The sequence below is a fragment of the Zalophus californianus genome, chromosome X (assembly GCF_009762305.2).
Source record: "Zalophus californianus isolate mZalCal1 chromosome X, mZalCal1.pri.v2, whole genome shotgun sequence".
Classification (NCBI taxonomy): domain Eukaryota; kingdom Metazoa; phylum Chordata; class Mammalia; order Carnivora; family Otariidae; genus Zalophus; species Zalophus californianus.
In genome coordinates, this window is record NC_045612.1 from 114,447,427 (window position 1) to 114,474,235 (window position 26,809).

At 45.9% G+C, this 26,809-nt stretch overlaps 1 protein-coding gene and 1 non-coding gene across 2 annotated transcripts; both read left to right on the forward strand.

The window, feature by feature from the left end:
* The first annotated feature begins 57 nt into the window (after window positions 1–57).
* RS1 (retinoschisin 1) lies at window positions 58–26,226 on the forward strand. Its single transcript, XM_027609013.1, has 7 exons — window positions 58–207; window positions 3,723–3,870; window positions 12,817–12,842; window positions 13,969–14,074; window positions 21,424–21,565; window positions 23,810–24,005; window positions 26,074–26,226. The coding sequence occupies exons 1-7, from the start codon at window positions 58–60 to the stop codon at window positions 26,224–26,226; spliced, it is 921 nt and encodes a 306-aa protein (XP_027464814.1).
* On the forward strand, window positions 252–324 carry TRNAV-UAC. Its single transcript has one exon. It is a non-coding gene; the product is annotated as a tRNA-Val (tRNA).
* Window positions 26,227–26,809: the final 583 nt, after the last annotated feature.

The window sequence follows — 26,809 nt, forward strand, 5'->3', positions numbered from 1 at the left end:
GGCTCTCAGGAGGGAAACCCCAGCCCCGGCCTCGCCCTGGTCACAGAGGTGACGAACATGGCGGGCAGGTTACGCGAGCAGCCCAAACGCCACAGGCGAAGCCGGGAACTTGGCCGCGAACACCCTATCTTGCAGGTGGGGCGGAGCCACGGCGGAGGCGGAGCTACGGCCGAGAGGCGGGTTTTGAATGGAGGCGCTGTTTCGGACGTGAGACTATGAATACGCTAATGACGGCAATGTCGTAACGCGGAGGTTCCATAGTGTAGTGGTTATCACGTCTGCTTTACACGCAGAAGGTCCTGGGTTCGAGCCCCAGTGGAACCAGAGGTGCGAAGTTCCTTTTCTCTTCCACTTTTATTTAATATTTGAGGGCACAGGCAAAAAAACGGAAAGCAAGACAAAGTTCTTTTCTTACTCCTTTAAAAGATAATATTTGTTTTACTTTTCTATTTGGGGACATTTAAAATTTTTTCTTAATTTTTAATTTTTTTTGGGGGGGGGATATGTTTTTATCACAGAAGCATAATGACAAATAGCCTGTGCTTCCATCAGCAACCGCAGAGGTGCGTGCCTGGTCGTGTAGTCCTGAGGACGTCCCCGCCCGGGCCCAGGCGGCCTGGGAAAATCCGGAGCTCCTAGGAAGCAAGACCGCCTGGCCCCAAAGCCTCCAACTGAAATATGGCAATGCAAAAGCGCTTTGACTGCGGTTGAATTATTACAGGTTTATTATTATTATTATTATTAAAGGGTTAATTTTTCATTAAACTCTAAAATGCAGAGCAGGGGTAAAATAGTCCTTTACTTTTCAATACAGCAGTAGGGTTTGTTGAATAGACCTTCCTCTGTGTAATGACGAATCCATACACGGTATAGAGTAAATGTCGGGGTTGTAGACACCCAATAGATACTGACTAAATGACTAAGCGTTTCTCTGGCTCCTTTTTGTTCCTCCTTATAGTTCATTACACTTTCGGGGGTCGGTCATTATTATCTTTTTAGACTGGCCTTTTTCATCTTTGCCAAGAGAAATGAAGGGAAGGTGTCTGGGACCCTGGGGGCTGTGGTGGAATCGTGGTGGCCCAAAACCAAAAAGGAAAGGGGAAACTCGGTATTTTTCTCTGCATTTTTCCACATTGTTTGGCTCATACAATGTGTACGTTTGCATCCTTTTCTAAATCAAGAGTATAACACACGGTTGTCCCTATTATCACAATCGTTTCATTAACTTGTTTTATTTTTTATCATCTTAACCATGTTTAAGTGCACAATTCTGTAATGCTAAATATATTCACATTGTTGTGAAAAAGATCTCCAGAACTTTTTCATCTTGCAAAACTGAAACTCTACTCATTAAACAACTCCCCTTTTCACCCATCAACTTTATTATTAATGGCTGTATAATAATAATAACTAATTATGTCTAGCACTGTTTTAAGTATATATGTAATTGCCCCACTTGAACCTCAAACTAACTCTATGAAGTAGGCATTATTATCATCATCTTATAGATGAGAAAGTTGAGGCACAGAGACCTCAAGTAACTTGCCTAAGGTCACATGACAAGAGGTTGAGCTGAGATTTGCACCCAGTCTGGCATGGGAATCAGTGCTCTTAACTCTACCTGCTACATTGAACCCCCTGACCTTGGCCGTGTAGACTGTTTCCTATTTTTTTGTTATTATAAATAACAAAGCAAGGTACGTCTTTGTGTGTAACCATCTCCCCCTCCCAAACTGAGTATTTTCCTGAGTGAATAGGTATGAACATGATGCCAAGTTGCTTTCCAAGAAGGAAATCCATGTCCCTTTCATAGAATTTGACAATGTTAGTGTTGATTTGGCAGGAAATTGCTCAAGGTCACCCCCGAGAAGACGATGGCAAAGAAAGGATTAACACCTGGGTCTTCTGATTGTAGTTTCTCTTGCCCTCCACTGCCTTCTCTTAGATTTAAAGATACCCTAGGGGCGCCTGGGGTGGCTCAGTCGGTTGAGCAACCAACTCCCGGTTCCCACTCAGGTCACGATCTCAGGTTGTGGGATCGAGCCCCACGTCTGGCTCCCTGCTCAGTGGAGAGTCCGCTTGGGATTCTCTCTCCCCCTGCTAGCTCACTCTCTCTCTCAAAATAAATAAATGCATCTTAAAATAAATAAATAAATAAATAAATAAATAAATAAAGATAGCGTAAAACCAGTATCTTCCTTTGCTAAACCAACCTCAGTTGACATTAGACTCCTCTCTGAGACTTGCTTGTCGAGGCAGGATGTGGGTTAACTTCCTAGGGCTCAGCCAAAGCCCTAAGAACTAAATGGAATAAGATGCTTAATGAGGCCAGTGCTCAAGTTAAGCCCCTGCTTCTCAGGAAGCTCTGCACTTGGATAAGGTAGACCTGCAGCCAGGGACAAGCGGAGCATGCCACGCAAGATAGAAGGCTTCTTGTTTTTACTGCTCTTTGGCTATGAAGGTATGTGCGGTGCAACCATTAGCATTTACCAAATAATAGTACAATTGAATTAGTAATTTTGCTGATTAATAGAAATGCAACCTGAATAACTAAAATATCATTAACTAGCAAGGCATGTTAATTGATCAAGATGCATTGTTAATGAACAACAGTTGTCTTTATGTGGATGTGGTTCTCAGTTTCACCGCTGGCTTTCTGGTTCTCTGAGGAGCCTTCTAAAGTTCCAAGGATGCTTGAAATGGGACAGGAAGAAGGAAGGGCCTCAGAAATTGTAGAAAATAACTATAAATTGCAACAATTAACAAGAAAGTGTGGTGTAGCCCTGAAAATTTTTAGGAGTCAAAGTTAGAGTGCCCGTAGAATTTAATATTCCAAACTAGGACACTGCTGAGAGCGGAAAAGAATGCTATTAATAATTCCGCTGGTACAACAGGTGTAAACCAGGACTGTCCCGGGCAAATCCGGACGTGAGGTCACTCTAGTTTAAATATGGATTAACATCACATGCCGACTACCGCTGAACTCTAATAGAAAGCATAATCCAACGGAGAGTCAGGAAGCTCCAAAGACTCTATACACTCAATCGTTTTTAAATTTCTAAATATGGCCCTGGCCGGAGTAATATGCTTAAACAAGGAGAAATTAAAAGCAAATCTCTAAGACATCATCCAATTCAACTTTTAAATTCTCTCTCAACCTTTGAAATAATAGTCCTTCATGCCTCTCTCAACTCCCAAGGACCTGTTAGCTCAGAATTCCTTTCTAGATTCATTCTGAACATTAGAAATTGGTTGAATGTCTTGTTCGAGGTGATCGTGTATTTATGCGTGTCCCAGGAAATAAATAAGAAGGGCGGGAAGGAGGAGGCCTCTCCACTCTGCAAATGACCTGGTGGACAGACGGGACGCAACTCACACAAGTGGAGTCAAAATTCCTGGTTTAAATCACGCTCCTCTCTGCCCTCCCATTAGACATTATTGGTAGAGTATGTGCTTCCATCATCCCGCCAGTCGCATGCCTTTTGGTATTTCGTCACCATTCTCAGTATTTGGAAAGATCTGTATGAATATAATCTCAAGGTCATTTTGCAAACCCAAATACATTTCTTAAGTAGGGATCATTGAGACCAATTGTCTGGGTTTTTTTTTTCTTCCCCCCCGCTTTGCAATGAAGAGTCAGCGACTTATCTCGGTAACTCTCAATACTTGAAGGTGCTCCGGGTGTTTTGTTGTTTTTCCTTTACTCCTTGCCCTTTCCTCAGCAAGAAAATCTAAACAGAACCTTTCAAGGCTTAGATTCCCGGACTTCCGGTTCTCTGATATCCATAGGCCTCACCCTCCGATTTCTCTTCTGTGTGATCGGCATTGAGATTCATCCAGCCAGCCAGCCATCCACTCATTCTTTTGTCAGTTCGTTAAAAACCCACCCCTGAATTGCTGCTATGGGCCAAACACTGTGTAAGAATTTGACACGCAGGGTAGATCGTTATTACTTTCACAGTGCTGAGTCTAACACCCGTGCTCTGTGACCCCCCAAAGAGGAAAAAGCCCTATAAAAGTTTACCAACCCCTTTTTAAATTAGACCTGCCCATTCAGGAGATATCTGTAATAAAAGACACGCTGTCAGGAGGCCCGGAGCACAGCATTCTTTCCTGTTCTATCTCTTACCAATCTGTGTGCATGGCTGAGGGGCTCCAGAAATTTCCATGAAGAGCAGAAAATACCATCTGGCTGGGTGGACTGGAATGTGGTCCACGGGGTGGTCCAGGGACCATTTTATGGTCAGTGTGGCTTGGCGACCTATGTGTGCTCTACCCTGAGCTAGAGGGATGCTCAAGAGGCAGAGAAAAAAATACAGGAATACAGGATGCAGTTGTTGCACTTCATCAGCTTCCCATCCAGAGAGAGAATCAAGGCCAAAGCACAGGGGGAAAATGTTTTCTATTGCACAACTGGGAACCGGAAGACAAAGGTTCTTTGTCTAATGTACTCTTCACTGTTTCTGTTTCACAGTGGCAGTAGCTCCTTATTACAGTGAACTAAGATAAATGGATTGACTCCACCACCTATGCGTTGGATGAGGGTTCATTTGGGAACGGAGACACTGTCATCGTAAAGCACTACCTACATCTGATAACGGAGGCAGGCTTCTATTTATCTTACATTGTACATCTTGGGTTCAACGCAAATGATGATTTTTTAAAAATCCACCTTATTAAAATAAAGAGGTCCATTACTTGGTCATGTTTATATATATATAATATATATATATATATATTTTAAAAAAGCAAGCCTCATCTTACAGGTGTGTCTCCTTTGCAGGTGACAGCAGAGTTGTTTTTTTAAGCAGCTTATTGAGATGTAATTTACATAGCATTAAATTCCCCCATTTAAAGCGTGCGATTCGATGGTTTTTAGTATATTTATAGATTTGTGGCGCACACAATCCAATTTTAGAACATTTTCGTCACGCCCCCTTCCCCAAAGAAACCGGTAGACATTAAGCCCTTTTCCCCCTCCCCCCAGCCCCTGGCAAACGCCGATCCACTTCCTGTCTCTGTAGATGTGTCTGTTCCAGACATTACATTTAAGTGGAATCATAGAACATATGGTCTTTTATCTTTCACTCAGCATATGTTTTTGCGATTCATCTGTGTTGAAGCATGTACAGATAACAGATTTACCCAGGAATATGCCTGTAGCCACAAATAGCAACATTTTCACACCAGGACAATTTCCTTCTTTCTTCTTCTTCGAGAGGGACATTATTGCAGCCTGCTGCTTTCTTCCTGTGTCTTACTCTTGGTTCTCAAGTAGATGAGAAGCTAGTTACTGACAGCTTTTGCCATTCATAATTTTATGCTTTTCTCCTCAGCTTCATCTGTTTCCATGGGAAGGAAAGCTCTGGACTTAGTGACATCCATCAAAAAGACTCAAAGAGTCTTTCCTATGTGTGTCTAATGCCCACTTTTCCTCTTGAGCTTGCAAGGTACATTTTGAGAGACAACAAGCCTTGAATTTTATTGCTGTGATAACAAGGGTTTCCCCACGGAGCGGCCCTTTGGGCAAAAGGGCAGAAGGCAGAACGAGCCCATGTTGCATTAATCTAAGATCGGTGAGTGGGAGACATCTCAGACGCTCGGGCGGAAACCCGTAGCATGGGGAGAAATCTCAAACACAATCCCAGGAGGGAGAAAAATATGCAACCACATAATCAAAATCTTTTCCTCTTTTTCCTTTCAAGGCTGACCTGTTTTCTGTCACTCATTCCAGCGACGTTATTTTCTGGTATTATAAGATGTTGTAGTCAAGCACACTTTTGCTTTTGCTCACCAGCTTTTTGGTGAGGAAATCATTTCGGGGACTCTCCAGCCATGTTGCTGCTCCCTTGGTGACAGCTTTTCCTGAAAAATGCTTGTTGTTCCTTCTCTCTCTGCTCATTTCCATAAGGATCTGGTGCCTCAGATCCCCAGGCTGCCTGTAGACGAACGCTTTCTGGGGAGGGGAGCCTGGGAAGGAGAAAACATCAGAAGTCTGCCCAACATCTGACTGAACACGGGAAGTGGCTCTGAAAGCAGGCCTTCCCCTTGGGCACACAGTGGCAGAACCGCGCGCGCGCACACACACACACACACACACACACACACACACACACACACGCCCCACTGCCCTTTCCTTTTGGCCTTCTGCTTTGTTTCTGCAGAACGCAGCACCCCCAGGGCCCACCTGTGACCCTGGGGAAAGGAAAAGGCCCCGAAGGCCACAGCAATCAGGGGTCTCGCTGGATCTCTGGGTTTGCTCAGTTGCAGCTGCAAAAACCCTCCTCAGCGATAGGCGCAGGCTCTGAGCCAAATTGATTTGGTTATTAAGGCCACACTGTCAGTGACCCACACACCTCCCCTCTGACCCCCCCCCCCTCCCGAGAGGGTCTTGGCACGATTGACGTTTGCCCAACTGACAGGGCCTTTCTGCATTTCAGCCATGCCCAGCTTCCCTTGAAGATGGGGTGGACCCAAGCGCCTCCTGGATTACCAACCCCCAAATCAAGTCGATGCCACTCGTGCACGCCTCTACTTTGCGGTTCCTGGGGGGCAGCTGCGGGACAGAGGCGCCGGGCTCACGTGCACACCCCCTGCCAGGAGTGCAGGGCAGCGCCCACCCAGGCTGGGCTTTCCCCCGAGCTCCAGGAGCTGCCAGCCAGGAGCCCACTCCACCTCAACACTTGCGTGTCCCACAGGCCTCTCCAGGGGAATATCTTCACTCCATCCCCCATAGTCCCTGTTCCTCCTGGAACCTTCCCCTCCCCCAGGAAATGGCAGCCCTCTCCTCCAAGTCCCTCAGGCCCTGAACCTCTCTCTCATACCCCTGCCACCTGTCAGCAAGTAACTGTTGGCTACCTTCCACAGCCGGTCAGAATCCAGCCATTCTCCTCCCCTCCACTGCCACCAGCTGGGCCAAGCCACCATCGGCTCCCGACCCAATGACTGTGTCTCCCCACTAGGCTCTCTGCTTCCAGCTTGGCACAGGCAATCCAGTCTACACCCAGCAGCCAGAGGGAGCCTTATAAGCCCCGATTTGTCTTGGCCCTCTTCTCCTCGAACCCCTGCAAGGACGTACTCCCGCTAAATGCCAAAGTCCTCATGTGCCCACAGGCCTGGCACGGATTGCCTCCCATTACCCCCCCACACTTTACCCCTTCATCTCCTAAAACTCTTTTACTCACCAGCTCCAGCCCCAGAGTCTCCTTGCTCTGTCTAGAGTACACCAAGTACCCACCCAGGAGCCACCCACCTCAGGGCCTTTTTACACTTGCTATTCCCTCTGCACAGAGTGCTTTGCTCACAGGTCTCTCTCCTCTTTCAGGTCTTTGCTCCAATATCACCTTCTCACTGCAGGATATTTTATTCATTCATTCATTAGCCCTCACCACCCACAGCCTAGACTATATACACCCTATGATGTACATCCTATTTTGTTTTGTTTTTATTTTTGTTTTTTAAGATTTTATTTATTTATTTGACACAGAGAGAGAGAGAGAGAGAGTACAAACAGGGGGAGTGGGGAGAGGGAGAAGCAGTCTCCCGCTGAGCAGAGAACCCGACATGGGGCTTGATCCCAGGACCCTGGGATCATGCCCCGAGCCGAAGGCAGACGCTTAATCGACTGAGTCACCCAGGCGCCTCCCTTCTCCTATTTTGTTAACTGCTGTATCCCCAGCACCTAAACCTGGGCCTGGAATATAATAGATACTCAATGAATAATTACTTAAAGAATAAATGCTTTGGGACCAGTCATTATCAGGCATCTTTTATATCAATTTCTCTAAGTGTACAGGTGCTTAGATAAACCTGTGCACAAGAGAGAGGCAGGACACAAGCCAGAGCAAGTGGTGAGTCGTACACAGGGGCGGGGGGGCAGAAGAAGAAGTCCTCTGAACAGGGAAGGGCAGGCAGAAAAGTTGGAAGATGAGAGCCTTTAAAGCCATGAAACCATAGAGACATGCCTGGAGTCATGAAACAGCCTGGCACACCCGATGAATTGCAGCTAGCCGAGTGTGCAAAAGATACATTTGGGGAAGCAGGCAGGAGATAGATCATGGCGGCCCCTTGAAAGATGCAATATTATCATACCCATTTTAGGGATGAGGAAGTGGAGAGACGTGGCCATATAACTAATAAATGAGAGATGGAACCTGCAGCCTTGCAATGAGGACCCAGCAAAGGTTTTGCAGCAAGAAAGTGACACAATCAAGTGTGCATTCCATTCCATTGGCAGCCTGAAAGGTGGATGAGGCAAGGTCTCCCTACGGCAGGGAGAGTATGGGAGCAGGAAGAGTGGGGGCCTAACACAGGAAGGGACGGGGGGGGTGCGTGGAGAGGAAAAAGGCCCCTGCTTGACACTGGATATGGGGGTTTAGGGAAAAAAGGTGACTAAGACAAGCCCCAAGTCTCTAGATGGGGTGCTAAGTGGATGGTGAAGCCATTCAGTAAGATAAGAAATAAAGGAGAAGAACAATTTGAGGAAGGATGCAATGAGTTCTGTTTTTAAAAAACTTTCTGTTGAAGTATAACATACATACTAGTTTTTAAGTATAACATACATACAGGAAAGTGCAGGTAAGTGTATATAGCTCAGAGAATTTTCACTACTGAACACACCCACATAACCAGCACTCCAACCAAGTAACAGAATATCACCAGCCCCCAAGATAGCCTCCCTGGCCGCTCCCTGCTCCAAATGTGACCAGGACCCTAGTGTCTAATGGCATAGATTACTTTTGCCTGCTTCTGTACATTTCAAATGGATTCATATGGTGTGTCCACTCTAGCATCTAACTTTCCACTCAGCATTGTTTGTGAGATGCGGCCATATTGTGGCATGGAGTTGCAGGTCATCCATTTTCATTGCAGTTTAGTGTTCCGCTAGTGGGAATTTGCCACCTGTACCCATTCTACTTTTTTTTTTAGAGAGGGAGAGAGAGAAAGGGAACATGTGGAAGGGGCAGAGGCAGAGGGAGAGAGAGAGGGAGAGAGAGAATCTTAAGCAGGCTCCACGCCCAGCACAGAGCCCGATATGGGGCTCAGTCTCACGACACAGAGATCACTACCTGAGCCAAAATCAAGAGTCTGACACTTAACCAACTGAGCCACCCAGGTGCCCCTACCCATTCTACTCTTGACGGGCATAGGAGTGTTTCCAGTTTGGGGTTAATACAAATACTGCTGCTGAGGGTAATCTAGCACATGTTTTTGTCAGTTGGAGAACATATGTATGCATTTCTGGTGGGTAGCTACTTAGGAGTAGAATTCCTGGTTCATAGGGCACATATATGTTCCACCTTAGTGTAAGCTGCCAAATAGATTTTCAGAGAAGTTAGACTGACTTACATCCCCACCAGCAACATATGAGAGTTCGGGTTGCTCCATGACTGTGTCAGGACTTGGTTGGGCCCAATTTTGGATAGTAAGAGACATCTATGGGGAGATACCTGGTAAACCACTCCAAGCAAGAGTTGGAATTTTGGGCTTAGGAAGCTTTATGAGGTGGGTAGAAGAAGCAGAGCTATCAAAGGAGCCTAAGAGGATACTCAGAGTGATGGGAGAACCAGGTGAACAGTGGGATGGAAGCTAAAGGAAGATGGGAGGCACTGAGAGCGTGTTGGAGCATGAAGACAAAAGGTCAGTGTTGGGAAGAGTCCATTGGATGTGAAAATAAGAAGTTAGTAACTTCTTTTGCCAGCATAGGACTTGGCCTCCAAGATGGCACTCCCAACCTTCGTCGAGACCTAAGAGGATCAATTCTGCCCTTAACAGGTAGACCAGGGAATCTCTGGAATGGATAACCCATGAACAAGGGCCCAGGGGAGACAGAAGTTTGGTGACTACAGGTGAGGGGTAGCCCAGAAGTGCTCTGACTAAAGATATGCTCCCCTGGACTCCCACAGCAGCCTATGCATAACCTGGCCTAATACTCACCACGTGCATCATCCGGGGGCCTGTCTTCTCCTGGGTCCTCCAGCCCCTTGCGGGCAAAGAGGGAGGCTTCCATTTCAGAAAGCCCAGGTCCTGATGCGGTGCCAGGCTCACATTGGACATTAAAAAGTGGTTTGCAGAATAGATAAATATGTAGTATTTAAATGAAGGCACAATTTGAAAAAGATAGCTTTTATAATTGTGACACAAAAGATGAGACCATTCCTTCACTCTCTAAAACAACCTGAAAGGCTTTTTTCGTGGGCATCATATTCAACTTTTAGATAGGAAAAATGGTTAAGGAGGGACTTTTATTTCCTATTGCCTACTCTCAAGTTTTGTTCAAGATTTTTATAATAGGTATGTGTTGCTTTTATAATTGGAAAAGAAATGAAGGTTTCCATTTGGTTGAAAATGGGAAATGGAGCTCTGGTGCTTTAAACTAGCAAGGACTGTCTAATGGAACCTTCTGCTATGATGAAAATGTTCTGTACCTGTGCAGTACATCAGCCACTAGCCACATGTGGCCAGGAAGCACTTGAAATGTAGCTGGTGTGACTGAGGAATTGAATGTTTAATTTAATTTAAATTTTTAAAAACTTTTGCCCATTTTTTAAAAGACTTTTATTTATTTATTTGTGTGTGAGAGAGAAAAAGAGCACAAGTTGGGGGAGAGGCAGAGGCAGGGGGAGAAGCAGGCTCCGAGCTGAGCAGGGAGCCCAACTTGGGACTCGATTCCAGGACCCTGGGATCATGACCTGAGCTAAAGGCAGACGTTTAACTGACTGAGCCACCCAGGCATTCTGAATGTTTAATTTTATTAATTTTAAATAATTAAAACACAAATAGCCTCATGGGACTAGTGGTTATGCATTGGGCAGCAGAGCTTAAACAACGTATGCTAATGTATTCAAACTCTTTTCCTGTTAAATTGTGCATTCATCTCTGGAAAACAGTATGGAGTTTCCTCAAAAAGTTGAAAATAGAGCTACCCTATGACCCAGCAATTGCACTACTGGGGATTTACCTCAAAGATACAAATGTAGGGATCCGAAGGGGCACCTGCACCCCAATGTTTATAGCAGCAATGTCTCCAACAGCCAAACTATGGAAAGAGCCCAGATGTCCATCGACAGACGAATGGATAAAGAAGATGTGGTATATATATACAATGGAATAGCGTGCAGCCATCAAAAGGAATGAGATCTTGCCATTTGCAACGACGTGGATGGAACTGGAGGGTGTTATGCTAAGCGAAATAAGTCAGTCAGAGAAAGACAATTATCATATGATCTCACTGATATGTGGAATTTAAGAAACCAAAACAGGGGATCATAGGAGAAGAGAGGAACAAATAAGACAAAACCAGAGAGGGAAACAAATTATAAGAGATTCTTAATCATAGGAAACAAACTGAGGGTTGCTGGAGGGGAGGGGAGTGGAGTGGAGGATTGAGGTAACTGGGTGATGGACACTGGGGAGGGCATGTGATGTAATGAGCCCTGGGTATTATTAAGACTGACGAGAGGCGCCTGGGTGGCTCAGTCGTTAAGCATCTGCCTTCAGCTCAGGTCATGATCCCAGGGTCCTGGGATCGAGCCCCGCATCGGGCTCCCTGCTCAGCGGGAAGCCTGCTTCTCCCTCTCCCTCTCCCCCAGCTTGTGTTCCCTCTCTCACTGTGTCTCTCTCTGTCAAATGAATAAATAAAATCTTAAAAAGAAAAAAAGACTGATGAATCACTGACCTCTACCTCTGAAACCAATAATATGTTATACATTAATTAATTGAATTTAAATAAAAAGTGTTTAAAAAATAAATTGTGCATTCTCTTTATTCATACTTCTTTATAGAAGTATCTTTATAGATAGTTCAGATGTTAGTTTTGTTTTTTTTTAAAGATTTTATTTTATTTATTTGACAGAGAGAGAAAACCCAAGAGAGGGAACACAAGCAGGGGGAGTGGGAGAGGGAGAAGCAGGGAGCCCGATGCGGGGCTCGATCCCTGGACCCTGGGATCATGACCTGAGCCAAAGGCAGATGCTTAGCGACCGAGCCACCCAGACGCCCCTCAGATGTTAGTTTTATGTTAAATTTTGCACACTTAGTTTTCCCACATTAATTATACAGTATTTGTACTTTGTACTTTGTGGTTTGATATTTCCTGTACATCATAAACAAACCTTAAAAAGATTTTCTAAACAATGTGGTAATCCTAAATAACCTAAAAGTGTCACTGGGGGTAGGAGGAGAGGGCTAGGAATCAGCTTCTGAATAGCACATTTGGCAGACACTAGGGATGATGATGATGATGATGAAGGGTTAATAAGTAAAGGGAAAAGCTAGCACTGTTAATGTCAAATGCAACAATGTAAATGTAAATTGTAAGCATTGTTTAGGTAGTAGGTTCTCACATACCTTTTAAAAAATACACATAGCAAAAAAGACAGGAAAGATTTATATGAAAATGTTAACAGTGTTGCCTTTGGTGATAAGAAATATAGGTGCATTTTTTTCCCTCTTTGTACATTAATGTATTTTCCAAAATTCTATAAAGAACAAAAATAATACGAACATCTGGCTGGCTCAGTAAATAGAGCATGTGACTCTTCTTGGGGTCGTGAGTTGGAGCCACACTTTGGGGGGGAGAGTTCAATTTAAAATAATTATTATCCTTGTCTGTTTAATTTTACTGTCCCTAGTTTCTCAGCATCTGTGGATGTTATTCCTGGCAGATATTTACTTAGTTTGACTTCTTCCAGAAGGGGTTTTGTTAACTTTTATGTGACTATTTTTATTTCACTTTTCCATGGAATGAATAATTTTGTTGAATTTCTCTTTCTTTTTTTAACTTGATTTTTTTCCCTCTCTTGTCCTTTTGCTTAGCCACACTGGGATTATCGTCTACTGAGGTATGTTACAGTAAGAAAGCTATTTTTGAAGATTTTCCTAGCTCAAAATAATGTGTACGATTATCACTTTAAAAAAAGGTATTTTTTAAAGATATGTTATTCTGGTGGCGGCAATGGCACATTTTCTCTGGGCAAGTTCAAGACTAGTGTTTTAATGAGAGAATGTAAGTAAACCAGGTCTTAATACAGGTGGTGTAATCTTGAATCCATTACCTTTTTTTTTTTTAATTTTATTTATTTGACAGAGAGCGCCAGAGCATAAGTAGGCAGAAAGGCAGGCAGAGGGAGAAAGAGAAGCAAGCTCCCCACTGAGCAGGGAGCCCAACTCGGGGCTCCATCCCAGGACCTGAGCCAAAAGCAGACACTTAACCGACTGAGCCACCCAGGTGCCCCTCCATTACCTTTTAAAACTGGATCCCTAAAAGGGACTTCCAGGGGAAGTGAGGAGCCTGACCTTGGACTGGGGCTGCCCCAGCCCCTGAAGATAACTACAATGGGGCGAACAGTGCTCCCTGCCTGGATGTGTCTGTTCACCCAAGTGGTGGGCATTTATTAATCTGAACTCAAAGATGAGTGGCAAGTGTGTGTGTTAAGGCTGAAATAATAATCCAGGGTTTTTGTTTTTTTGTTTTTTAAAGATTTTTATTTATTTATTTGACAGAGAGAGAGAGAGAGAGAGAGAGAGAGAACACAAGCAGGGAGAGTGGGGGAGGGAGAAGCAGGCTTTCCACAGAGCAGGGAGCCCGATCTGGGGCTCGATCCCAGGACCCCGGGACTATGACCTGAGCCGAAGGCAGACGCTTAATGACTGAGCCACCCAGGCGCCCCTGTTTTTTGTTTTTTAAGATTTTATTTATTTATTTGACAGAAAGAGAGAGAGAGAGCACAAGCAGGGAGGAGGGGCAGAGGGAGAGGGAGAAGCAGACTCCCCGCAGAGCAGGGAGTCCCATGTGGGACTGGATCCCAGGACCCCGGGATCATGACCTGAGCTGAAGGCAGACGCTCAACCGACTGAAACACCCAGGCGCCCATGAGCAAGGTTTTTGAACACAAACTTTTCCCAGGGGCTCTGGCCAGAGTTGCCTTTGACTGTGACTGACCCTCCTGCCCCTCTGGCTTCCCGCAGGATGAGGGTGAGGACCCCTGGTACGAGAAAGCCTGCAAATGTGATTGCCAAGGAGGTGCCAATGCCCTCTGGTCTGCTGGTGCCACCTCCTTAGACTGCATACCAGGTGAGTGTCCCCTCTCCTTAAGGGCACCAGATCCTTGGGGTGTCCTTAGGAACACCGTTTCTCCTCTTCCCCTCAACCTGGCTGAATTAACATCCCCCCTCCCCGCCCCCGAACACACAGTTGGCCTCTGAGCTTCAAATCACACAACGAGCACTGTTCCAACATACCACACTGATGTCGTTTCGAAACAGCTTCTTGCATCTCTCCTTGGCCTATGTGAGACGGTGAGCCGAAACCTCTTTTCAATGAAACAGACTCAAGGGATTTATGAAAATAAATCAAAGGTAGGAGGCGGGGCATTTTGAGAAGAGCACAGGCTTTTGAGCCAGAAAGACCAGAGGTGGAACCCTGGCTGCCTCATTTCTTAACTCTGGGACTCCCACTTTGGTCTTTTTCTGTCAAATGGAGGTAATTGTACTGCGCCTGAGGGTTTATTGCTCACCAAACAACCGTGTGCTTCCCCACATCCCAGTCCCCTTGTAGTCAGGTGGCACCGTATGAGCAGTTCCAGCCAAAGTGAGAAGTGTCTCTTCCAAAATGAGCATTTAAGGGCTGGTACTCAACTCTCTGGCTCTCCCTTCCCTGCTTGAGAAAGTGGTTTCTCCTTCAGTGTGGGTCCCAGGAGATTAAATGGAGCAGAAACCCCTGCCAACCTATAATGGACAAGTCACCTGAGCGAAAAACGCTTGTTGTGTTAAGCCTCTGAAATTTCCAAGACAATTTGCTCTGCAGGATAACATAGACATTCCTGGCTAGTCTGAATGTCTTCCTGTAAGGTTCGTGCCAGCAAACTTTGTCTGTAAAGGACCAGATGCTAAATATTTATGACTTTGCAGGTCAAAGGGGCTCAGCTCCTCAATTCTGCCACTGTAAGGCGAGAGCAGCCATAGACGTGACACACGGCCATAGAGCATGGCTGTGTGCCAATAAAACTTTATTTACAAAAACAGGTGGTAAGCCACATTTGACCCAAGGGCCACAGTTTGCTGACCCTTGCTCTAAGGAGTTGTTATGAGGAACCAGTGGGAGGAGGCATGAAAAGCATCTTGTGTTGTACCCAGCGAACTGTAGCTTAATAAAGGTTGGCTCCTTTTATTCCGGCCTCCTGAGAGCTCACATTCGGACTTTCAGAGGCTTGGGGGCCCAGCAGATACTTGCAGCGCTCACTCCTTTCCATGGCTCAGAGCCTCTTTTGCTTGAAACTGTCTTTGTCACCCCTCTCCAGGGTTATGATGGTGCCGTGCCAAGTCATTCACTTTACATAATCGCCTAATAATAGCTCCGCTAGAGACAGTATGTGTGTGCATGTGTGAGCTTCTCTTCATTATTTCATTAAATTTGCATTAAAATAGCAAATTGCGGGGGAGGCAGGGGAGTCTACAATGGCCTTTACTGGCTCCGTTTTCCTGTTTACTAAAGGGGTAGGAGTGGTCTGTGAGCTAAGTCTGTTGGCAAGCCGCAGTGGGGTCCCACTAAGTGCTGTTGAGTTTGGTGGGCTTCTACCGGACGTCCCACCCACTGTGTGCCCTGGCAGGAGCTCCGGCAACCACTCTATACTGGTGTGACCTGCCCAGCCAATATGGAAGCACCCTCCTTAATAATCCATTTAAAATTCAATTCCACCCTTTGTCATCATGTGCCTATTATCGGGCACTGACGGGAAGATGAAAACGAAGGCATTAACTCCAGCCCGGAGGAGTTTCCCATGCCGTGGGAATAAATGTTCTCTTCACCAGAGACCTGAAGACCGACTGGAATTCCACTCGAAGTTCTGTCTGCAAGCAACTTAAAAATAGATTATTTCTGCAGATGGGCTTCATTGACCCAATCGACTGTGAGGCGGAGGAGGGCTGTGTGTTTGAGGAATGTGAAGTCGATCGGGGTCCCTCAAGCTCTCTCCCCACACACCTGCCAGGAACTTGAAGTTCTGAAATCAGAAATTCTTTTTAGCTTAAGCGTTCCCCTCTCCCCAGCATTTTTTTTTTGGTTGGTTTTTGCTTTTGTTTTATCTTTTAATAGCACAGATTTTCCAGGAAGGAAAAAATGCAACCTAAGTGTGAAAGAGTTGGTTCGTTGGTGTTAATGGGTTTTTCCACGAAAGAGATGATTCAGGGCAGTAGGACTAGCCACAATGTTCCAGAAGTCACTTGCCCATCAGTGCCTCAGATCCTCAGCGGAATGTGAAGAATGTTGCTTGATTTCTCCGGACCCTGAGATTCCGTGCTTCCACCAGAACCCGCCTTAGGAGGGAAGAAGAGCCTAGAAAGTACAGAAGGACAGAAGGGAGGGTCACTCGGAGCTGCCAGGAGGCGCTCCCAGGGGCATGCTGACTGTTATTGTCCAGTGTCCCCACCCGTGAAGAAGAAGGTGACTGACTTCGGCTTAACGTTATGAAAATTACTAAAATCACTAAAGGGTCTGTCTTCCGCAGTCGAGCTAAGATTACCTTGGCACTCCGAGGGGGAAACGGTGTAAGGAAAGTATCAAAATATAAGAAATCCAATGATTCGTTACTGTTTTCCTTTTATTCTAGATCTTATATTCCTATATTATTTTCGAGTTTCTACTCTATTCTATAAACATTATTCTGCATTCTACTACATGGCCATATAGGTTCAAGTCTCATACACATGCATATTAATATTCACCTCTCTCTTGTCAAGAATGTCCCTCAGCTCTCCTTGTGCTTCTCTAGGTTAACGTTCTTTAGAAGCCTCTCTGGCCTTCAGGCCTACCAGCCAAGAAATCAGCTACTGAATGAGAAAGGCTAGTATGTTAAGTGTAGTCTGGATTAGCAGCACATTATGAATATGCCTTTATCCATGGAATGAGCAAAGCATCGCTCGCTCAGAAGAGCCACTTGTGCCACAGAAGACGTAGGTTTTTCCTTAAAATGAATGTAGAAACATTCTTTTTCTCCTTAAGATGAGGGTAAAAACAGGCTTTGTAGCTACACTAACTTCCATCGGGCAGAAAACGTGCGAAGGCCATATGCCGTGTAAGTGTGATGGCGAGCCCCTTAATTCCTCCAGCAACGTTATTCGTGTCGCTTAATCCTAGTTTATGCTCAAGTGACAGTTTCTTTTTGCTCAGGGCGGTGGGTGTTCTCTGGGCTGGGCAACCTCTGTCTCCTCCCTGAGGTTTCTGCTTCCTGTTTCTGCTGTTTTCTCTGCTTATTCCTAGCGGCCGCCCAAGATGGGTGATAATCTTTGTTGATCCCTTCATTCAGCATCCAATCAATAACTATCGAGGGCCTAGCATATGCAGGTGTTCTGCTCAGCTCAGAGGCTAGAATGGTGAGCCAGACAGACCAGGGAGCTGGCAATTAAATTATCACAAGGACAGGGAATAAGTAACAGGAACAGGGTGCCTGGGGAGGCAGCAGCTGGGGTCCCTTACCCAGCTCAGGGCAGGAAGGGGAAGCGGGCTGAGGTCTTCAGCATGAGTAGGGTTGGCCAGCTGAAAGAGGAGGAGAGGGGACAGGAGTGTCCCAGGCAGAGGGAGCAGCCTCATTGGAAGGCCTCCAGGCCTGCATGAGGACCAAAACGGAGCTCAGCCAGGACCGCGGAAGGAGGAGGAGAGGAGAAAGAGGGGAAAGGAGGAGTCAGCAAAAATAACATAACTTGACTGCAGTTTACTCCACAGCGCGCAGAGCATGGGAAATGTCACATTTCCTATTTTTCCAAGTTTAAATAACTCCAGCTTTAGGCCTCCTTTGTCATGGCTTGTGAGGAGTCTAAAGACAGATCCTTCCTCTCTCCTTGGACTACATGAAGCCCCCATGGGCTTGCAAGGGCTGCCTGGGGGCAGGGCTTAGGCTCAGGCTAGGTGGCAGACTCTCTGCCTGGCCCCCAACCCCACTTGAAGGTGGACACCTTGGTGGTGGCTCTTCTCCCCCTGAATCAAGCTCAGCTCAGTCCCGGGGACCTTCCCGGGTTTCCTGAGGGGGTCTCCCTGACCCCATCCGTGGTTCAGCCCTCTCAGAGGAAGCATGTCCCCGCTGAGCTCAGGCCCCACCGTGAGCACCCCCCTTATCCCCACAAAGGCCAAAGTCCAGAATCTCCAGTCACCTCCTCTAGCACCATCAGCTAATCTCTGTTGAGGCCTAGACCTTCAAAATTCATAAATCTGAGAGATGCTATGCTGTCAACAGCTTTTTCCTCTCCTGAATCACACACACACGAACACACGAACACACAAACACGAGCGTGGGGCTTATTCTTCCTGGCGCAAGAAGACCCCAAACCTTTAGAAACATGAAGCTGGACTCCTTCTCAGGGAGATGTACAGGAGATGATGGGGGCAGGACAGAGTGGGGTAGAGGGAAGTTACATTCCTTCCCCGGGTGAGTCTTCACCGGAAAGACAAACATGAAAAACTCAAGAAGACATCAGTATATTCCCACAACTTCACCCTATTACACCCTATTACACCTACTTCACCCTATATATATATATATGTCTTTTTTTCTATTACACCAATATAATCTGTTGCTCTTGGCCAGGCACTACAGACTCTACAAACATTATTTCATGTAATCCCAGGGACATTATGGAGGCAGATACTGTTGTGCCCATTTCACAGATAAGGAAATTGAGATCCAGAGAGGTTAAGCAGCTTGCCTGAGCTCACACAGAGAGTGGGATCCAATCCCAGCTCACATTGACTCTCAGCAGGCATTCTTGGCCTTGGTTGCTCATTATAATCCCTTGCAGCTTTACCCCTAGCCAGGTCCTACCCCAGACCAATGACATCAGCATCTCTGCGGGGTGACCTGAACGTTAGCACTTCTGTAACTCCCCAGGTGATGCCCAGGCAGAGACCTGTCAGACAGTCTCTGCTTTGTGCCCCGGGCCACACTGCCGGCTTTCTGGGTGGACAGCTGGGTAGCTAGAGGCACCAATGCCTGAGACAGGAGCACCAGACAGGGGGAGGCTTGGGGCTTGGATGCTGAAGGGCTCGGTTTTGGATGTGTGGGTGTGAGGGGTTTTTGGGTCACCCAGATGGAACCATTCACCTGGAAAATGGACGATGGTTAGCTAAGGCTTGGGGCCTGAGAGTCCGGCATTGGCTCCCAGATGGCACCTGAGGCCATGGGGATGGCAAGATCATCACTTTCCTGGAGAGTGTGGGCAGGGCCCGTCTAGATCTCACCGGCCTCCGAGGCCATTGCCGCTGGCTAGGTCTCCACAGGTTCCCAGCCCACTCTTAACTATTAGATGGGCTAATTGGAAAGAAATGGCAAGAGTTGTGAGGGGAAAACAGAGAAAGAGCAAAATGCCAAGAATAAAGCAATCAGGAACGGGCTGAAGGCTTTTCCTTCCCCTCTGCTCCTGCCCTCCAAGCTGGCGGCCCCGGAGCAGGAAAGGGGAGGTTCAGGATAGAGGGGCCTTAAAGACATCCACAGTTAGAATTTAAGTGACAACCTTGGGCCCAACTGAAACCCAGCTTTCGGGCGCTGCGACCTTGTCCCTCCTTTTGGGGGCACGGGCTTGTCTTCCAGGTCAGAGGGGAATTGAGGAGGGGGAGGAGGCCCCAAGGCCACGGGCAGTAGCACTGAATCTGCCAACCAACAAGGGCCTTCCCTGACAGGTCAAGGTTTCCAAAGTGCGCTTTGAAAGTGTGCTCGTTAAAAATAAGGCTGCTCCAGGGGTGGAATACTGGAAACTGCATCCTTAGCAAGCCCTCCTGATGATTTGACCGCACAACGCCTGATCGAGCGGCCCATAAAGCACTCCTGTCCTCACTCCCAGGAATTCCCATTCTTTTAATAGGTTCCTGAAGCCTTGGGTACTAGATAAACTACCAATACAGTCCCCTCACCTCCAGCCCCACTGAGCTGCAGCTACTGGTGGGGGTTGGACACTTCCCTTTGGTACACTGGGCAAAAAGGTGGTGAAGCCTCCCTGGTCAGAGGCCTGAAGCTGTCTTTCTGTCTTCAGCTCTCTGAGGACAGGGCATGACTACTGTGAGGGCATTCTGGTCTCAGGATGGATCGCATTCAAGCTTTCACATGCTTCATTCTGTCTTACTGACTTCTGAAAATTATCCTCCAGAGAGACCTCAGCACTCATCTTACTGTTGGGAGGCGATGATGCCCCAGTAAATACGTTCAGCTCTTCGATCTGAACTCAAATTTACACATGGAAAAAAAAAATAACTTACTTGACGCTTATTGTTCACAATCAGAAAACTGGAAGAATGTCTTTGCATAAGTTTATCATTTGTTTTCTATAGAAGTTGAACTAGAACCTGCGTTTGATTAGAAAAGACCCCCCCAAGTAGTGGCTTATGAAATTACTTTTGTCTTGACTCATGTAGTAAGGATATCAGGGCTGAGGTCTCTGCCGTTCTTTTGGCCTTACCCTCATTGTGCAAGATGGTTACCTCTGTGCTAGCTGTCAGGTTTTCCTCCTAGGCAACAGGAAGAAAGAAAGGGTGAGCAAAAACTGATCAGAAATCCCCAGCAGACATCATCTTATATCTTACTGGTCACAAATTGTATCATGTGGTCACTTCTAACCACAAGACAGACTGGGAAAGATGGGTTTTTTTTTTAGCTGGTTACATTGCTGCCCAACAAAATTAGGGCTCTTTCGTCAAAAAGAAGGGGAGAATGGATGCTGGGCAAAAGTTTTTGACCAGGTAACCCAACACTAAATGCGAGAAGAAATACATGACAAGCAGCAAACAGTTAACATCTAAGAACTAAATTTGGCTATTCTTATTTGGAAAAAAAAACCTCCTTTCAACTGTACCTCATTCAATAGTCAGGCACATTTCACACACCCCCCCTTTTTCTTCCATTAGACTAGTGAGAAAACTGCAATTTACAAGTGAGAAATAGGTCTCAATGTATAATTGCCTTTCTTGCCTCTCACCATTGTTTTGTTTCTATCATTAGCATCCTATGCTGCCCGGGGACAAGTAGGGACCCTGATGTCATCATGCAGGATGGCTAAAACTGTGTTCATGCGGAAAATAAAGAGTATGGCATTTAAGTATGATATTTCTCTGTGAACCTCTTGGTTTTTTTAAATGTCTAAGTTTGTGGAGGAGGTGAAGTATTTCTCAGCCCCCCCAACTCAGGTTGCCATAGAGCCCCTTTTGTCTGCTTTTATGAATGTTGTGAGTCTCTATGGAAATCCTTTTACTTCATCTTCACTCTCTTCTCATAAGAGCAGTGAGTAGGTTGAAGATCCATCGTGAACTGTGCTGCCAAGCAAAACATTCTCCACCTTCCAAAGCACAAATGAGATGGTTTGATTTGTCATTTTAGTCATGTCGTGTTTGTTGAGTATTGCAATGTGATACGAGTGTTTTAATGTATGTTGCCTTTTCTTTTCCAGAATGCCCATATCATAAGCCCCTGGGGTTTGAGTCGGGAGAAGTTACACCAGACCAGATCACCTGCTCCAACCTGGAGCAGTATGTGGGCTGGTATTCCTCATGGACAGCTAACAAGGCCCGGCTCAACAGTCAAGGCTTTGGGTAAGCAGGGCAGATGACTCAGGTAATTTTTTTTCATGTGATTTGAAAAATGCACGTCTCTGTAATAAACAAATGGCAGAATGCATTTACTTATTTATTCAACAAATATTCATTGAGTGCCTTCCACATGCTGAGGACTGTGGACAAGGTGGATGAGGTCCCAGCCTTCAAGAAGCACACAGTTTGGAGGGCCAGAGGGACTCTGAGCACATAATCACACAACTGATCATTAAGTGTGTTAAATGCTGTGCAGGAGACAAAGAAGAAAGACCTCATTCATTTGAAGTACCAGGGAAGACTTTCTAAGGAAAAGATATTTAACCTGAGACTTGCAGTTGGCCAGGTGAGGGGGTCGGGGAGGCACAGAATACAGCAGGTGCAAAGGCCCTTTGTTGGGAGGCTCCCTGAAGGGCACACATGGGGATGGTAAAGAAGGTCAGCACAGTTAGGACACAAGGGAGATAAGGCTAGAGAGGCAGGCAGAAGTCAGATCATGAAGTCATGTTAAGGATTATGGTCCTTGTCTTAGGCATAATGAGAGTTCCTTGAATGTGCATTAGTTAGAATACAAGTTTGTGCTGCTGTAACAAAAGAGCCCCAAAGTATGGGGACTTAAATAACATAGAGGTTTATTTCTTGGTCATCTAGAAGTTTCATTAGGCAGGGTAGGGTTGGTATGATGGCTAATGGTATCAGGGTTCCAGACTCTTTCTACCTTGTTCTGTCATTCTTCACATGAAGCTTCCATCTTGGGGTGCAAAATGGCTGCCCTCGCTTCCACTATCACATCTACATTCTAGTCAGTGGGGAGAAAAGAAGAGCAGGGTGCACACACTTTTAAGGATACAAGCATAATCATATTGGCTACTTTGCCCACAGCCCATTAATCAGAATTTGGTCAGAATGTCCCACCTAGCTGCAAGGGAGACTGGGAAATATGAACTCTGCTGGGTGACCATTTGCCCAGATCAAACTTGGTGGTGTTCTATTACTAAAGGAAAATGGGAAGAGGACATTGGGAGACAATTAGCAGACTCTACCGGAGAAAGATTTGAAGTTGGGGAGTATTACAGTCTGACTTGTGTTTTAGGAAAAATCTGGTTCCTGTGGGGGAGAACTGTTTAGTTGCGGGGGGAGGGGGAGGCAACCCAGGGAGACCAGTGAAGAGAGCTAAAGTAGCAATCATCCAGGCAAGAACTGAGGTTGATATGGGCTAGAGCAGTGCCAGTGAAATGGAGAAAAGTAAATGAATTTGAAAAAATTTGAGATGGATTCAATAGATGGATTGGATATTTGAGGTGACAGAGAGGAAGGGGGCCAAGGATCTCTCTCAGATCACTGGCATGAACACCCAGGAGGATGGAGGTAGCATTCCAAGAGATGGATACTGGAAGGAGCGGTTGGGGTGGAGATAATAAGGAGTTCACTCTTGGACAGGTTTCATTTGGGATGCTGTAAGCCATCTAGACATTGTCTAGACAGCAACTGATTCTCAGATTTTGGAATTGAGAAAAGGTCTGGGACGGAAGTTAAAAATTCAAGAGCCACCAAGGAGCAAGTCTGGAGTTAGAAGAGAAGGCAGCCAAGGACTGAGTCCCAAGAAGCTAATTAATATGCAAAAAATAAAAGCGTCAAAGGGGAAATTATAGGTTTCCACAATTCAGGAGGGATAGAGCTAAAAAACAAATCCGTTCCTTCAATGGTTCGTTTGCTTTACAATTGTCAAAAGCTCTTCCAGAGCCTCTTGGCTCAGCGTTCTGCACATGGGAGACACTCTCTGAAAGCCACGAATGACAGCACCTGAAGGAGATGCAGATATGTAAAAAGGGAATGAAATTAGGGTAAGACTCATGGAGAAAGAGACATCAGGAGAGACTAATGAAAACAGAAGGGGACTGGCGGGTGTAATAACCATGCATTTTCGTGTTTTGAAGAAAGACCTATTCAACCACACCTCAAAGGTGATTTCAGCTACACGCAGAGGCACTTCTTTGACCAATCGGTTGAGTCCGGCCATTGTTCTTTGCGCAGTGGAGATGCAGGGAGAAAGAGAATGATACAAGTGTGACAGGCTGGATACTTCTTGGAGACAGGCCTCTCGGTGCTTAACAGATCGCAGCTCAGACTGCCCGAGCATTGCAGAGGTTCTTCAGGCTCCGGTAACCCCTCAAAGGGCAGTGCCGCTCAGCTCTTTGGAGGTGCTCATGGGGAAAGGCTCCTGGTGATTTGCTGTGTCCCTGGCAGGTGTGCCTGGCTCTCCAAGTACCAGGACAGCAGCCAGTGGCTACAGATAGATCTGAAGGAGGTCAAGGTGATTTCAGGGATCCTCACCCAGGGGCGCTGTGACATCGATGAGTGGATGACCAAGTACAGCGTGCAATACAGGACGGATGAGAACCTGAACTGGATTTACTATAAGGACCAGACAGGAAACAACCGGGTAAGTCTGGCTTACTCCAAACTACCTTCAGCTCACACTCTCTGGGCCTTCCTTCCTACTTCCACCCTGTCAGACCACTGACTCCACGGCAAGGGAAGTCATCTGTGATCTTCCCCACAACATGGTCTACTGTCAGACGACAAGGCAGGTGTCTTTGCTTGCTGAATCTTGGGTGCCTAGCAGTTTGTTTGTGAATGAGCACCACTATTGTGTACAGAAGAAATCTTTGTCTGAATTCTCTTATCAGTTTATAGTTGCTTGAATAATCAAAACTGGCCATTTGGACTATTTCAAACTCACTTGGCCATCGAACACTTTGCTGCATGGGTCTGACTTGACTTATTATTGATGTGGCTAGACCCTTGTCCATTTATGTAGATATGGCCTCTCCTTACTACTAAGACTGTCTTCTAGGAAGATTTGGACAATCCAGCAAGTTAACCACTGAGCTATGTAAATGATTAAAATGACTCCAGCAGTGCAAACACAGAGGAACTTAAGCCTTTGCACAAATATATATCCTACTAACCTCTAAAGGCCAAGCCCCAAGTCTTGTTCACCATAGACTGAACACAGTAGGCTTGTAATTAAGTATATATATATATATATATAATCATTATTTTATATATATATATATAATATATTTGCAATGAATTAAAAACTCACTAGCTGTTCGGAAATGTTAACTATCCTTTTGCCCGAGAGTAAGGACTTCTGAGGCTAATTTGGACATTTAATCAGATTAAGCAGACACGTGTGACTGGAAATCAGAAGGCTTTGTACTCTCTGATGACAAGTTGTACAGCAAGACATTCATGGGTTGAGATTTCAAGGAGTTTGATTGAGTACAATAAGAAAAACCATCTTGATACTTACACATTTTATTTCATTTTTGCTCTTGTTAGTCGGCTTTTCAAAAATAAATGAGAATTCTTTTTCAAGTCCCGTCTGCATTTCTGAAGGCCTTGACAGTTTTTTGCAAAAAGGCACTCTACTCAGGCCCTTGTGCAGTCTGGAGGGGCCTGTCCCATCCTCCCTCTGCAGCTGTCCCGACTTGAATAGGCTCAAGGACAAAAAGCTGAGAGAAGGGGATGTGGGCTGTTGCTACTGGGAAGAGGGGCAAGATCATGGCATCTGAGGTCCTTCTTGTTTTGTAGATGGATGAGGCCAATGTAGCAGCCAGGTTTTTTTTAGGAGATAGTCCCGGAAAGAAATGAAATGCTCCAGTGTCACTGCAACTCTAGAAAGACTACAAAGAATGATTTCTTTGGAAATGTAGCCAAACAGCCATGGCATCATGCTCTGTTGCATCCCCCCAAAACACGAAGCAAGCCCTTTTTCTCTCTACTTTGGGTACTGCAATCCCCCTGTCAGAATCTTGTTTTTATGTCTCTTTCTTTTCTAAAAGCAGTTTTCCAAGTCTATTTGCCATTTGTATCGATGTAGAGATACATACTTAAGCTTTGGCTCACAACTTCAGGGCCAGCATACTTGAGCTTTACTCAAGCCCCACTTTGGATACCTTTGGAACAGAGGGACATTCCTCTTTGTAAGTGTGATGTGGTCCTTTTCAAAATTTGTCAAAAGGCAAAGGATTAAAACACAAATTTGGTGATAAGGATCGAGAGGCATTTTCTATCAGTGCCATCCAATAGAACATTCTGTGATGATGGAAATGTTAATATCCGCACCGTCCAATATGGAAGCCACTAATTACACATAGCTATGGGGCACTTGAACCATAACTAGTGTGACTGAGGAAGGAAACTGTTAACTGATTTTAATTCGCTTAAATTTAAAGAGCCACATGTGGCTAATGCTTCCATACTGGATGGTGCAGTTCTAGATGTCCCCACAGAGTGACTCGGAGATGCCCAGAGCACACAGGTGCTGACTAACATGCAAGTTCAGATTTGGGCGGGCGGGGCTGGGGGCACGGGCAATTCTCTGAGCCTTAACCAGTTGCTGAGATTTCTCAAACTTCAAAGTTGAGGCCAGCTTCAGATAAGAGTTGTTCTTCCTTTACCATCCTCTGATGTGATCGCGGTAAGATTTCCTCTCTCTTTAGGTCTTCTATGGAAACTCAGACCGAACCTCCACAGTCCAGAACCTCCTGCGGCCCCCCATCATTTCCCGCTTCATCCGGCTGATCCCGCTGGGCTGGCACGTCCGCATTGCCATCCGGATGGAGCTGCTGGAGTGCGTCAGCAAGTGTGCCTGAGGCCTCCCTCAGCTCAGCACCTGCCGTGGTGGTGGGGAGGGTGGAGGGCTCAGAGCAGCCTGTAGGGGAACCCTGACTCGAACAGGGTGACAAACACAGCTGTATTTTACAAGCTGTTTTCAGTGCAGAGCTGGGCAGAAAGAATTCCTTTTTTAAAAAAATATAGTTTCCAATTTCAAAGAAAGAGAAAGAAAAATGAACTTATTCCCCACTGCAGGCCAAAGAAAATAAGAACAAAGAAAATGTCCCTAAAACCAGTTTTCATACAAAAGCCTAAGTAGCTGGGGTAATTTGCTGCTCTTGGTTTTTGTTTTTGTTTTGTTTTTGGTCTGACAGTGTGAAAGGTGTGGTCCCAGGGAACACAAAGGAGCCCTGATAATTTAAAAACTCTTTTGCTTTACCACACTGAAAACAGGAACATAGTTTCATAAAACTTTGATTTGAATGCAAATGGGGAGCAAGCTTGCAGTTTCTCCTTCAAGTTTTCAGTGGATCATGGCCTTTTAGGACTTCAGAGTACCAGGTGTGCAGAGGGCAAGGTTTTGGGTAACTGGCCGGCCGAGACGGGTACGACGGTTGGGAG

What these genes read in the sequence shown, in the direction of transcription:
- RS1 (XM_027609013.1), top strand. Translation starts at nt 58, where the DNA reads ATGGCGGGCAGGTTACGCGAGCAGCCCAAACGCCACAGGCGAAGCCGG. An exon ending in ATCCACTCATTCTTTTGTCA is followed by an intron (nt 3,871 to 12,816) that starts GTTCGTTAAAAA and finishes CCTTTTGCTTAG; the next exon opens with CCACACTGGGATTATCGTCT. An exon ending in CTCCTTAGACTGCATACCAG is followed by an intron (nt 14,075 to 21,423) that starts GTGAGTGTCCCC and finishes TTTCTTTTCCAG; the next exon opens with AATGCCCATATCATAAGCCC.